The sequence below is a fragment of the Lathyrus oleraceus genome, chromosome 7 (assembly GCF_024323335.1).
Source record: "Lathyrus oleraceus cultivar Zhongwan6 chromosome 7, CAAS_Psat_ZW6_1.0, whole genome shotgun sequence".
NCBI lineage: Eukaryota > Viridiplantae > Streptophyta > Magnoliopsida > Fabales > Fabaceae > Lathyrus > Lathyrus oleraceus.
In genome coordinates this window covers 155,613,265-155,627,369 of record NC_066585.1, presented here as the reverse complement: position 1 = coordinate 155,627,369, position 14,105 = coordinate 155,613,265, and the positions used below count along the sequence as shown (strand labels likewise).

Below are 14,105 nucleotides of genomic sequence, written 5' to 3'. Positions count from 1 at the left end.
AGATAGAGTTATGCCCACAGTTTTATACAAAAAATTTATATTAATATTAAATATTATTCCTAATCAAATTAATTTGTTCAATTAAAAACTAAATTATAATTTTTTTATAGTTTAGTTTTAATATATATTAACTCATATCTGATGGGAACCTAATGCGTGAGAAAGCAGTTGTATTTGTTATACACAACTCTAACTTTTTGTCTGTTTTTTTCTTAATATCAATATTAGTATAATTAATTTATCAACTTTTTTAGGATTTATAATAACAATATTATAATCATATTCTAGATGCTTCTACATAAAACGTGTCATTTTATTTTTTATTTAATATAACTTTTCACAATAGCTTTTACTTAACTCTATTATACTTGTATATAAATACATCATTCTTCATTACTTCTTTTCATATTATTTTTTCTATGTTACACTCTCTTTCCTTCTCAAAAGAAAACATGGTAACGAGTGTAGATCATGATCAAAATTCCGGTTCCATGAGGGAAAGTCAATTATGGGGTGATCCCACAAATTTAGATAACATTGGTGGGAGTAGCAAAAGAAACTTAGATATGAATTCGTTGAATCGGAACGAAGTAATTAATGAAGGAGGAGTAGTGCTTGTGAATGGAAAACCAAGTCGAGGTGGGCTTGTGATTAAAAGTGGAAAAAATATTAAAAATGGAAAAGGTAAAGGTGGAAAATATCGTGATTCTCATCATGAAATGCACATATGGAATGAGAGAGAAAGGAGAAAGAAAATAAGGAACATGTTTGCTAGCCTTCATGCTTTGCTTCCAGATCTGCCCTCTAAGGTAAATTCATGTTCATCTTCATTTTTTAATTAGGGTAAAACTTTAGTGTCATAATCAGTTATTTTCTAAATTAGATGGTTAATTTTTTTTCTTTTCAGGTTGATAAGTCAACCATTGTGGATGCAGCAGTGAAAGAAATAAAAAATTTACAACAGATTCTTGAAAATCTAGAAAAGAAGAAGAAAGACAAGCTTAGATATATGTCCCCATTTGTGAGTGAGTCTTCATTTGTGATGAACTCCCAATTGAATTCATATGAATCAACGAAAACTATCATAATTGATCAGGGGTCCTATAGTTATAATAATAAATTTCCGATTAGTGTAAATGAAACTTCAAATACGTTATCGCTTTATGCACCTCCATCGAAACAAGTAGCTTTTCAAACTTGGTCTTCTAAAAAATTTGTATTGAACATTTGTGGGGGCGAAGCACAATTCTGCATATGTGCAACTAAGAAGCAGGGGGTCTTGACAAAAATTGCTTTTGTGTTGGAGAAACATATGATTGATGTTGTATCTATCAACATTATGCGCAATGGAAATGGAAATGTGTACATGATTCTAGTTCATGTAAGTTTCAAACTCGATCTATCTCCTCTTTTCTGGATTATATTGAATATCATAATAAAATTTTCAAATTTACCCGGACGGTGATACCAAACATACATATACTATAATATGTTATCAAATAAATAAAATAATTATTACTTAAACAAAAAGAATTGAATTGTGTTATTTTGCAGGCAAGCAAAGGTTCGTATGACACAAATTCAATGGAGAAAACTTACAAGCAAGCGGCTGGAGAAATTTTGATGTTGATATCTTAAAATTTGTTTATAAAATTTGTATTCTCGTTTTGTATGAATTTTAATTTCATTTAGTTTTTCTCCTAGAAACAACTAGAAAAGGGCCAAAGTTAGAGCACAGTCTAACTAGCAAACAAGTATAATATTTAAATTTTTATTAAATTATAGTGATTTTTGTTTCGTTATGAGGCATGAAATGTGGTGTTTAAATTAATTTCTATGTACTTTTTATGTTTTCTTTTTCAAAGTAATAAAAATTAGTTGTACAACAACAATAACATCAACTAGAACCAAACCCAATCACACTAAGAAGGGGTTTTCTATATGGATCAACTTTTATCATAATGTTCTATCCAGGATCATGGTTTTATCCAAATTGTGTATTTCAAGATCTTTCTTAATAACTTCCCACACAATCTTTCTAGGTGTTCCTCTTCCTCTAATGGCCTGACTTATCTCTATTTGATCTACTCCCCTCACCATAGATTGTGGAGTTGAAATCTAAAAATAAATAGCATTCGGATGGCCGCCTATAGACTATGATATGATTAATAACATATATTATTTAAGTGGGAGATTGTTGGATTATTTTATATTTAAATATTATTTAATTATTATTACTGATAATTAAAATGTAGGCTTATATATTTATACTAATTATATAGCAATTATCAAATTAAAAGCCTTATTTGATTAAATAATTAAATTGAATTAGAAAGGAAAATTATATTTCTATATATTGATTAATTAATTAATTAATCAACTAATTGGATATGAATTCAAATATGAATGAATCCATTTCGGAATAATAAAAACCAAATTGGCGATCACCATTCATAGGCTATGGTCCCCAATACACCTTACTACAAGTAGATGATTTCTTACGCTCACCAAAAAGGTGTTCTAGACAGTAAGTTAACCAAATGAAGAAAATCTAGAAATCAATAAATGGCAGTCACTTGTCTCTACACTCCTGCATTTTAGGATTACCATTGTTACTAGCTAGAAAGCTTTATCTTTAAAATTGTCCAATAATTCGAAGTCGTGGATGATACCACGAGACATCATATTTCACATACTCTATATTTCACACATCACAATTATTCTCATGTGGAACCGCATAAAATTCATCTTCATTTTTCAAAGAGTCAAAGCACATACTATTCATTTCGTGAGATCATGTGTTTGAATCTTGGAAAAAAGAAAAAAGTATTAACTTTAGAACTATTTTGTAATTTAAACTATATTATTTGCTTAAACCTTATAAAACATAATTTAATTTATTTGAAATAATTTTTGAATTATAAACTAGAGAGAGAAGAAACTCTGATATATATATTTATTTTATGTAATGCCTTTAAATTAATTTTAGTTCATATTTATCGTAAGTACTTAAATAATATAGTATTTTTTATCATACTACTTATAACTAAGAATACTACCATGAAAATAAATTGGTTGTATTAAAGTTTGATTTTAAAATGACAATGAAAAACATTTAAATATTATATAATACATTTATAATTTTCTTCAATATATAGGAAATGTCTGAGATTTAACTCATTAAATAACTTATCTTATTTTAAGAAATATCTTGAAGGAAATAGATTCAATAACCATTTAGAGTAAAATAATCTAACAACCCAAAAATTACTCAATTTAAGTATATTTGCTCAAATTTTAAAATACAAGAGACGTGGAAATTCAAACAATATTAAATATTTTGGGTTTTCTTGACATCTTAGCAAATGTAAAAGTTAAAACAAATGTCTTTAGTATTAAATTAGTTATTACACAATTCCAATGACTTGTCACTTTTTGTTGATATTGAAATATGATAGAGTATGCGACACTTTTCAGTCATATTTATATACTCCATTATTTCACTAGTCATATTAAGATGAACAAATAAATTAAAGACAAAGAAAAACATTATTGATTTCTCACATATACGTGTCAAAGAGACAAAAGAATCGAATTATTCAATATATATATATATATATATATATATATATATATATATATATATATATATAATATATATATATATATATAATATATATATATAAAATTGCTGACCAAATTAAATAAACTAGGTATAATATAGTTTAATTATAATATTTTGTTGTGAAAATTTTTAGGCATAACTCCATCTTCTAGACCTTTTCATATATGGAAAGTTATGGTCATAATTTTATATTCTAAACCTTCCCACAGGAAAGTCTAGAAGGTGGAGTTAGAAAGGTCTAGAAGATAGAGTTATGCCCACAGTTTTATACAAAAAATTTATATTAATATTAAATATTATTATTCCTAATCAAATTAATTTGTTCAATTAAAAACTAAATTATAATTTTTTTTATATAGTTTAGTTTTAATATATATTAACTCATATCTGACGGGAACCTAATACGTGAGAAAGCAGTTGTATTTGTTATACACAACTCTAACTTTTTGTCTGTTTTTTTCTTAATATCAATATTAGTATAATTAATTTATCAACCTTTTTAGGATTTATAATAACAATATTATAATCATATTCTAGATGCTTCAACATAAAACGTGTCATTTTATTTTTTATTTAATATAACTTTTCACAATAGCTTTTACTTAACTCTATTATACTTGTATATAAATACATCATTCTTCATTACTTCTTTTCATATTATTTTTTCTATGTTACACTCTCTTTCCTTCTCAAAATAAAACATGGTAACGAGTGTAGATCATGATCAAAATTCCGGTTCCATGGGGGAAAGTCAATTATGGGGTGATCTCACAAATTTAGATAACATTGGTGGGAGTAGCAAAAGAAACTTAGATATGAATTCGTTGAATCGGAACGAAGTAATTAATGAAGGAGGAGTAGTGCTTGTGAATGGAAAACCAAGTCGAGGTGGGCTTGTGATTAAAAGTGGAAAAAATATTAAAAATGGAAAAGGTAAAGGTGGAAAATATTGTGATTCTCATCATGAAATGCACATATGGAATGAGAGAGAAAGGAGAAAGAAAATAAGGAACATGTTTGCTAGCCTTCATGCTTTGCTTCCAGATCTGCCCTCTAAGGTAAATTCATGTTCATCTTCATTTTTTAATTAGGGTTAAACTTTAGTGTCATAATCAGTTATTTTCTAAATTAGATGGTTAATTTTTTTTTCTTTTCAGGTTGATAAGTCAACCATTGTGGATGCAGCAGTGAAAGAAATAAAAAATTTACAACAGATTCTTGAAAATCTAGAAAAGAAGAAGAAAGACAAGCTTAGATCTATGTCCCCATTTGTGAGTGAGTCTTCATTTGTGATGAACTCCCAATTGAATTCATATGAATCAACGAAAACTATCATAATTGATCAGGGGTCCATAGTTATAATAATAAGTTTCCGATTAGTGTAAATGAAACTTCAAATACGTTATCGCTTTATGCACCTCCACCGAAACAAGTAGCTTTTCAAACTTGGTCTTCTAAAAAATTGTATTGAACATTTGTGGGGGCGAAGCACAATTCTGCATATGTGCAACTAAGAAGCAGGGGGTCTTGACAAAAATTGCTTTTGTGTTGGAGAAACATATGATTGATGTTGTATCTATCAACATTATGCGCAATGGAAATGGAAATGTGTACATGATTCTAGTTCATGTAAGTTTCAAACTCGATCTATCTCCTCTTTTCTGGATTATATTGAATATCATAATAAAATTTTCAAATTTACCCGGACGGTGATACCAAACATACATATACTATAATATGTTATCAAATAAATAAAATAATTATTACTTAAACAAAAAGAATTGAATTGTGTTATTTTGCAGGCAAGCAAAGGTTCGTATGACACAAATTCAATGGAGAAAACTTATAAGCAAGCGGCTGGAGAAATTTTGATGTTGATATCTTAAAATTTGTTTATAAAATTTGTATTCTCGTTTTGTATGAATTTTAATTTCATTTAGTTTTTCTCCTAGAAACAACTAGAAAAGGGCCAAAGTTAGAGAACAGTCTAACTAGCAAACAAGTATAATATTTAAATTTTTATTAAATTATAGTGATTTTTGTTTCGTTATGAGGCATGAAATGTGGTGTTTAAATTAATTTCTATGTACTTTTTATGTTTTCTTTTTCAAAGTAATAAAAATTAGTTGTACAACAACAATAACATCAACTAGAACCAAACCCAATCACACTAAGAAGGGGTTTTCTATATGGATCAACTTTTATCATAATGTTCTATCCAGGATCATGGTTTTATCCAAATTGTGTATTTCAAGATCTTTCTTAATAACTTCCCACACAATCTTTCTAGGTGTTCCTCTTCCTCTAATGGCCTGACTTATCTCTATTTGATCTACTCCCCTCACCATAGATTGTGGAGTTGAAATCTAAAAATAAATAGCATTCGGATGGCCGCCTATAGACTATGATATGATTAATAACATATATTATTTAAGTGGGAGATTGTTGGATTATTTTATATTTAAATATTATTTAATTATTATTACTGATAATTAAAATGTAGGCTTATATATTTATACTAATTATATAGCAATTATCAAATTAAAAGCCTTATTTGATTAAATAATTAAATTGAATTAGAAAGGAAAATTATATTTCTATATATTGATTAATTAATTAATTAATCAACTAATTGGATATGAATTCAAATATGAATGAATCCATTTCGGAATAATAAAAACCAAATTGGCGATCACCATTCATAGGCTATGGTCCCCAATACACCTTACTACAAGTAGATGATTTCTTACGCTCACCTAAAAGGTGTTCTAGACAGTAAGTTAACCAAATGAAGAAAATCTATAAATCAATAAATGGCAGTCACTTGTCTCTACACTCCTGCATTTTAGGATTACCATTGTTACTAGCTAGAAAGCTTTATCTTTAAAATTGTCCAATAATTCGAAGCCGTGGATGATACCACGAGACATCATATTTCACATACTCTATATTTCACACATCACAATTAATCTCATGTGGAACCGCATAAAATTCATCTTCATTTTTCAAAGAGTCAAAGCACATACTATTCATTTCGTGAGATCATGTGTTTGAATCTTGGAAAAAAGAAAAAAGTATTAACTTTAGAACTATTTTTTAATTTAAACTATATTATTTGCTTAAACCTTATAAAACATAATTTAATTTATTTGAAATAATTTTTGAATTATAAACTAGAGAGAGAAGAAACTCTGATATATATATTTATTTTATGTAATGCCTTTAAATTAATTTTAGTTCATATTTATCGTAAGTACTTAAATAATATAGTATTTTTTATCATACTACTTATAACTAAGAATACTACCATGAAAATAAATTGGTTGTATTAAAGTTTGATTTTAAAATGACAATGAAAAACATTTAAATATTATATAATACATTTATAATTTTCTTCAATATATAGGAAATGTCTGAGATTTAACTCATTAAATAACTTATCTTTATTTTAAGAAATATCTTGAAGGAAATAGATTCAATAACCATTTAGAGTAAAATAATCTAACAACCCAAAAATTACTCAATTTAAGTATATTTGCTCAAATTTTAAAAATACAAGAGACGTGGAAATTCAAACAATATTAAATATTTTTGGTTTTTCTTGACATCTTAGCAAATGTAAAAGTTAAAACAAATGTCTTTAGTATTAAATTAGTTATTACACAATTCCAATGACTTGTCACTTTTTGTTGATATTGAAATATGATAGAGTATGCGACACTTTTCAGTCATATTTATATACTCCATTATTTCACTAGTCATATTAAGATGAACAAATAAACTAAAGACAAAGAAAAACATTATTGATTTCTCACATATACGTGTCAAAGAGACAAAAGAATCGAATTATTCAATATATATATATATATATATATATATATATATATATATATATATATATATATATATATATATATATATATATATATATATATATATATAAAATTGCTGACCAAATTAAATAAACTAGGTATAATATAGTTTAATTATAATATTTGTTGTGAAATTTTTAGGCATAACTCCATCTTCTAGACCTTTTCATATATGGAAAGTTATGGTCATAATTTTATATTCTAAACCTTCCCACAGGAAAGTCTAGAAGGTGGAGTTAGAAAGGTCTAGAAGATAGAGTTATGCCCACAGTTTTATACAAAAAATTTATATTAATATTAAATATTATTATTCCTAATCAAATTAATTTGTTCAATTAAAAACGAAATTATAATTTTTTTTATATAGTTTAGTTTTAATATATATTAACTCATATCTGACGGGAACCTAATACGTGAGAAAGCAGTTGTATTTGTTATACACAACTCTAACTCTTTGTCTGTTTTTTCTTAATATCAATGTTAGTATAATTAATTTATCAACTTTTTTAGGATTTATAATAACAATATTATAAGCATATTTTAGATGCTTCTATATAAAACGTGTCATTTTATTTTTTATTTAATATAACTTTTCACAATAGCTTTTACTTAACTCTATTATACTTGTATATAAATACATCATTCTTCATTACTTCTTTTCATATTATTTTTTCTATGTTACACTCTCTTTCCTTCTCAAAAGAAAACATGGTAACGAGTGTAGATCATGATCAAAATTCCGGTTCCATGGGGGAAAGTCAATTATGGGGTGATCTCACAAATTTAGATAACATTGGTGGGAGTAGCAAAAGAAACTTAGATATGAATTCGTTGAATCGAAATGAAGTAATTAATGAAGGAGGGGTAGTGCTTGTGAATGGAAAACCAAGTCGAGGTGGGCTTGTGATTAAAAGGGGAAAAAATATTAAAAATGGAAAAGGTAAAGGTGGAAAATATCGTGATTCTCATCATGAAATGCACATATGGAATGAGAGAGAAAGGAGAAAGAAAATAAGGAACATGTTTGCTAGCCTTCATGCTTTGCTTCCAGATCTGCCCTCTAAGGTAAATTCATGTTCATCTTCATTTTTTAATTAGGGTAAAACTTTAGTGTCATAATAAGTTATTTTCTAAATTAGATGGTTAATTTAATTTTTTTTTCAGGTTGATAAGTCAACCTTTGTGGATGCAGCAGTGAAAGAAATAAAAAATTTACAACAGATTCTTGAAAATCTAGAAAAGAAGAAGAAAGACAAGCTTAGATCTATGTCCCCATTTGTGAGTGAGTCTTCATTTGTGATGAACTCCCAATTGAATTCATATGAATCAACGAAAACTATCATAATTGATCAGGGGTCCTATAGTTATAATAATAAATTTCCGATTAGTGTAAATGAAACTTCAAATACGTTATCGCTTTATGCACCTCCACCGAAACAAGTAGCTTTTCAAACTTGGTCTTCTAAAAAATTTGTATTGAACATTTGTGGGGGCGAAGCACAATTCTGCATATGTGCAACTAAGAAGCAGGGGGTCTTGACAAAAATTGCTTTTGTGTTGGAGAAACATATGATTGATGTTGTATCTATCAACATTATGCGCAATGGAAATGGAAATGTGTACATGATTCTAGTTCATGTAAGTTTCAAACTCGATCTATCTCCTCTTTTCTGGATTATATTGAATATCATAATAAAATTTTCAAATTTACCCGTACAATGATACCAAACATACATATACTATAATATGTTATCAAATAAATAAAATAATTATTACTTAAACAAAAAGAATTGAAATGTGTTATTTTGCAGGCAAGCAAAGGTTCGTATGACACAAATTCAATGGAGAAAACTTACAAGCAAGCGGCTGGAGAAATTTTGATGTTGATATCTTAAAATTTGTTTACAAAATTTGTATTCTCGTTTTGTATGAATTTTAATTTCATTTAGTTTTTCTCCTAGAAACAACTAGAAAAGGGCCAAAGTTAGAGAACAGTCTAACTAGCAAACAAGTATAATATTTAAATTTTTATTAAATTATAGTGATTTTTGTTTCGTTATGAGGCATGAAATGTGGTGTTTAAATTAATTTCTATGTACTTTTTATGTTTTCTTTTTCAAAGTAATAAAAATTAGTTGTACAACAACAATAACATCAACTAGAACCAAACCCAATCACACTAAGAAGGGGTTTTCTATATGGATCAACTTTTATCATAATGTTCTATCCAGGATCATGGTTTTATCCAAATTGTGTATTTCAAGATCTTTCATAATAACTTCCCACACAATCTTTCTAGGTGTTCCTCTTCCTCTTCCTCTAATGGTCTGGCTTATCTCTATTTGATCTACTCCCCTCACCATAGATTGTGGAGTTGAAATCTAAAAATAAATAGCATTCGGATGGCCGCCTATAGACTATGATATGATTAATAACATATATTATTTAAGTGGGAGATTGTTGGATTATTTTATATTTAAATATTATTTAATTATTATTACCGATAATTAAAATGTAGGCTTATATATTTATACTAATTATATAGCAATTATCAAATTAAAAGCCTTATTTGATTAAATAATTAAATTGAATTAGAAAGGAAAATTATATTTCTATATATTGATTAATTAATTAATTAATCAACTAATTGGATATGAATTCAAATATGAATGAATCCATTTCGGAATAATAAAAACCAAATTGGCGATCACCATTCATAGGCTATGGTCCCCAATACACCTTACTACAAGTAGATGATTTCTTACGCTCACCTAAAAGGTGTTCTAGACAGTAAGTTAACCAAATGAAGAAAATCTATAAATCAATAAATGGCAGTCACTTGTCTCTACACTCCTGCATTTTAGGATTACCATTGTTACTAGCTAGAAAGCTTTATCTTTAAAATTATCCAATAATTCGAAGCCGTGGATGATACCACGAGACATCATATTTCACATACTCTATATTTCACACATCACAATTATTCTCATGTGGAACCGCATAAAATTCATCTTCATTTTTCAAAGAGTCAAAGCACATACTATTCATTTCGTGAGATCATGTGTTTGAATCTTGGAAAAAAGAAAAAAGTATTAACTTTAGAACTATTTTGTAATTTAAACTATATTATTTGCTTAAACCTTATAAAACATAATTTAATTTATTTGAAATAATTTTTGAATTATAAACTAGAGAGAGAAGAAACTCTGATATATATATTTATTTTATGTAATGCCTTTAAATTAATTTTAGTTCATATTTATCGTAAGTACTTAAATAATATAGTATTTTTTATCATACTACTTATAACTAAGAATACTACCATGAAAATAAATTGGTTGTATTAAAGTTTGATTTTAAAATGACAATGAAAAACATTTAAATATTATATAATACATTTATAATTTTCTTCAATATATAGGAAATGTCTGAGATTTAACTCATTAAATAACTTATCTTTATTTTAAGAAATATCTTGAAGGAAATAGATTCAATAACCATTTAGAGTAAAATAATCTAACAACCCAAAAATTACTCAATTTAAGTATATTTGCTCAAATTTTAAAAATACAAGAGACGTGGAAATTCAAACAATATTAAATATTTTTGGTTTTTCTTGACATCTTAGCAAATGTAAAAGTTGAAACAAATGTCTTTAGTATTAAATTAGTTATTACACAATTCCAATGACTTGTCACTTTTTGTTGATATTGAAATATGATAGAGTATGCGACACTTTTCAGTCATATTTATATACTCCATTATTTCACTAGTCATATTAAGATGAACAAATAAACTAAAGACAAAGAAAAACATTATTGATTTCTCACATATACGTGTCAAAGAGACAAAGAATCGAATATTCAATATATAATATATATATATATATATATATAATATATATATATATATATATTTAATATATATATATATATATATATATATATATATATCTATATCTATATATTTATATATATATATATATTATAATATATATATATATATATATATATATTTATATATATATATTATATATATTATATATATATATATATAATTGCTGACCAAATTAAATAAACTAGGTATAATATAGTTTAATTATAATATTTTTTTGTGAAAAATTTTAGGCATAACTCCATCTTCTAGACCTTTTCATATATGGAAAGTTATGGTGATAATTTTATATTTTAAACCTTCCCACAGGAAAGTCTAGAAGGTGGAGTTAGAAAGGTCTAGAAGATAGAGTTATGCCCACAGTTTTATACAAAAAATTATATTAATATTAATTATTATTCCTAATCAAATTATAATTGTTCAATTAAAAACTAAATTATAATTTTTTTATATAGTTTAGTTTTAATATATATTAACTCATATCTGATGGGAACCTAATGCGTGTGAAAGCAGTTGTATTTGTTATACACAACTCTAACTTTTTGTCTGTTTTTCTTAATATCAATATTAGTATAATTAATTTATCAACTTTTTTAGGATTTATAATAACAATATTATAATCATATTCTAGATGCTTCTACATAAAACGTGTCATTTTATTTTTTATTTAATATAACTTTTCACAATAGGTTTTACTTAACTCTATTATACTTGTATATAAATACATCATTCTTTATTACTTCTTTTCATATTATTTTTTCTATGTTACACTCTCTTTCCTTCTCAAAAGAAAACATGGTAACAAGTGTAGATCATGATCAAAATTCCGGTTCCATGGGGGAAAGTCAATTATGGGGTGATCTCACAAATTTAGATAACATTGGTGGGAGTAGCAAAAGAAACTTAGATATGAATTCGTTGAATCGGAACGAAGTAATTAATGAAGGAGGAGTAGTGCTTGTGAATGGAAAACCAAGTCGAGGTGGGCTTGTGATTAAAAGTGGAAAAAATATTAAAAATGGAAAAGGTAAAGGTGGAAAATATCGTGATTCTCATCATGAAATGCACATATGGAATGAGAGAGAAAGGAGAAAGAAAATAAGGAACATGTTTGCTAGCCTTCATGCTTTGCTTCCAGATCTGCCTTCTAAGGTAAATTCATGTTCATCTTCATTTTTTAATTAGGGTAAAACTTTAGTGTCATAATCAGTTATTTTCTAAATTAGATGGTTAATTTTTTTTTCTTTTCAGGTTGATAAGTCAACCATTGTGGATGCAGCAGTGAAAGAAATAAAAAATTTACAACAGATTCTTGAAAATCTAGAAAAGAAGAAGAAAGACAAGCTTAGATCTATGTCCCCATTTGTGAGTGAGTCTTCATTTGTGATGAACTCCCAATTGAATTCATATGAATCAACGAAAACTATCATAATTGATCAGGGGTCCTATAGTTATAATAATAAGTTTCCGATTAGTGTAAATGAAACTTCAAATACGTTATCGCTTTATGCACCTCCACCGAAACAAGTAGCTTTTCAAACTTGGTCTTCTAAAAAATTTGTATTGAACATTTGTGGGGGCGAAGCACAATTCTGCATATGTGCAACTAAGAAGCAGAGGGTCTTGACAAAAATTGCTTTTGTGTTGGAGAAACATATGATTGATGTTGTATCTATCAACATTATGCGCAATGGAATTGGAAATGTGTACATGATTCTAGTTCATATAAGTTTCAAACTCGATCTATCTCCTCTTTTCTGGATTATATTGAATATCATAATTAAATTTTCAAATTTACCCGTACAGTGATACCAAACATACATATACTATAATATGTTATCAAATAAATAAAATAATTATTACTTAAACAAAAAGAATTGAATTGTGTTATTTTGCAGGCAAGCAAAGGTTCGTATGACACAAATTCAATGGAGAAAACTTACAAGCAAGCGGCTGGAGAAATTTTGATGTTGATATCTTAAAATTTGTTTATAAAATTTGTATTCTCGTTTTGTATGAATTTTAATTTCATTTAGTTTTTCTCCTAAAAACAACTAGAAAAGGGCCAAAGTTAGAGAACAGTCTAACTAGCAAACAAGTATAATATTTAAATTTTTATTAAATTATAGTGATTTTTGTTTCGTTATGAGGCATGAAATGTGGTGTTTAAATTAATTTCTATGTACTTTTTATGTTTTCTTTTTCAAAGTAATAAAAATTAGTTGTACAACAACAATAACATCAACTAGAACCAAACCCAATCACACTAAGAAGGGTTTTCTATATGGATCAACTTTTATCATAATGTTCTATCCAGGATCATGGTTTTATCCAAATTGTGTATTTCAAGATCTTTCTTAATAACTTCCCACACAATCTTTCTAGGTGTTCCTCTTCCTCTTCCTCTAATGGTCTGACTTATCTCTATTTGATCTACTCCCCTCACCATAGATTGTGGAGTTGAAATCTAAAAATAAATAGCATTCGGATGGCCGCCTATAGACTATGATATGATTAATAACATATATTATTTAAGTGGGAGATTGTTGGATTATTTTATATTTAAATATTATTTAATTATTATTACTGATAATTAAAATGTAGGCTTATATATTTATACTAATTATATAGCAATTATCAAATTAAAAGCCTTATTTGATTAAATAATTAAATTGAATTAGAAAGGAAAATTATATTTCTATATATTGATTAAT

The 14,105-nt window shown here is 26.7% G+C and overlaps 2 protein-coding genes and 1 pseudogene across 3 annotated transcripts; all 3 read left to right on the top strand.

The window, feature by feature from the left end:
• Nucleotides 1-427: 427 nt before the first annotated feature.
• Nucleotides 428-1,749, top strand: LOC127107922 (transcription factor bHLH95). The gene is made up of 3 exons (XM_051045271.1): nucleotides 428-809; nucleotides 908-1,381; nucleotides 1,555-1,749. Exons 1-3 carry the CDS (start codon nucleotides 453-455, stop codon nucleotides 1,636-1,638), a joined length of 915 nt encoding a protein of 304 aa, XP_050901228.1. The 5' UTR covers nucleotides 428-452; the 3' UTR covers nucleotides 1,639-1,749.
• Nucleotides 1,750-4,303: 2,554 nt separating this feature from the next.
• Nucleotides 4,304-13,484, top strand: LOC127107921 (transcription factor bHLH95-like; annotated as a pseudogene).
• Nucleotides 8,183-13,265, top strand: LOC127107923 (transcription factor bHLH95). Of its 2 annotated transcripts, XM_051045273.1 has the most exons (3): nucleotides 8,183-8,562; nucleotides 8,662-9,135; nucleotides 9,309-9,523. In XM_051045273.1, the coding sequence occupies exons 1-3, from the start codon at nucleotides 8,206-8,208 to the stop codon at nucleotides 9,390-9,392; spliced, it is 915 nt and encodes a 304-aa protein (XP_050901230.1). In that variant the 5' UTR covers nucleotides 8,183-8,205; the 3' UTR covers nucleotides 9,393-9,523. The 2 variants fall into 2 exon arrangements, with proteins under 2 accessions (XP_050901230.1, XP_050901229.1); XM_051045272.1 differs by lacking the exons at nucleotides 8,662-9,135; nucleotides 9,309-9,523 and adding an exon at nucleotides 12,643-13,265.
• Nucleotides 13,485-14,105: the final 621 nt, after the last annotated feature.

Coding starts and splice junctions, on each gene's coding strand:
- LOC127107922 (XM_051045271.1), top strand. CDS start 453: ATGGTAACGAGTGTAGATCATGATCAAAATTCCGGTTCCATGAGGGAA. Junction 810..907: donor TTCCAGATCTGCCCTCTAAG/GTAAATTCATGT, acceptor TTTTCTTTTCAG/GTTGATAAGTCAACCATTGT. Junction 1,382..1,554: donor TGTACATGATTCTAGTTCAT/GTAAGTTTCAAA, acceptor GTTATTTTGCAG/GCAAGCAAAGGTTCGTATGA.
- LOC127107923 (XM_051045272.1), top strand. CDS start 8,206: ATGGTAACGAGTGTAGATCATGATCAAAATTCCGGTTCCATGGGGGAA. Junction 8,563..12,642: donor TTCCAGATCTGCCCTCTAAG/GTAAATTCATGT, acceptor TTTTCTTTTCAG/GTTGATAAGTCAACCATTGT.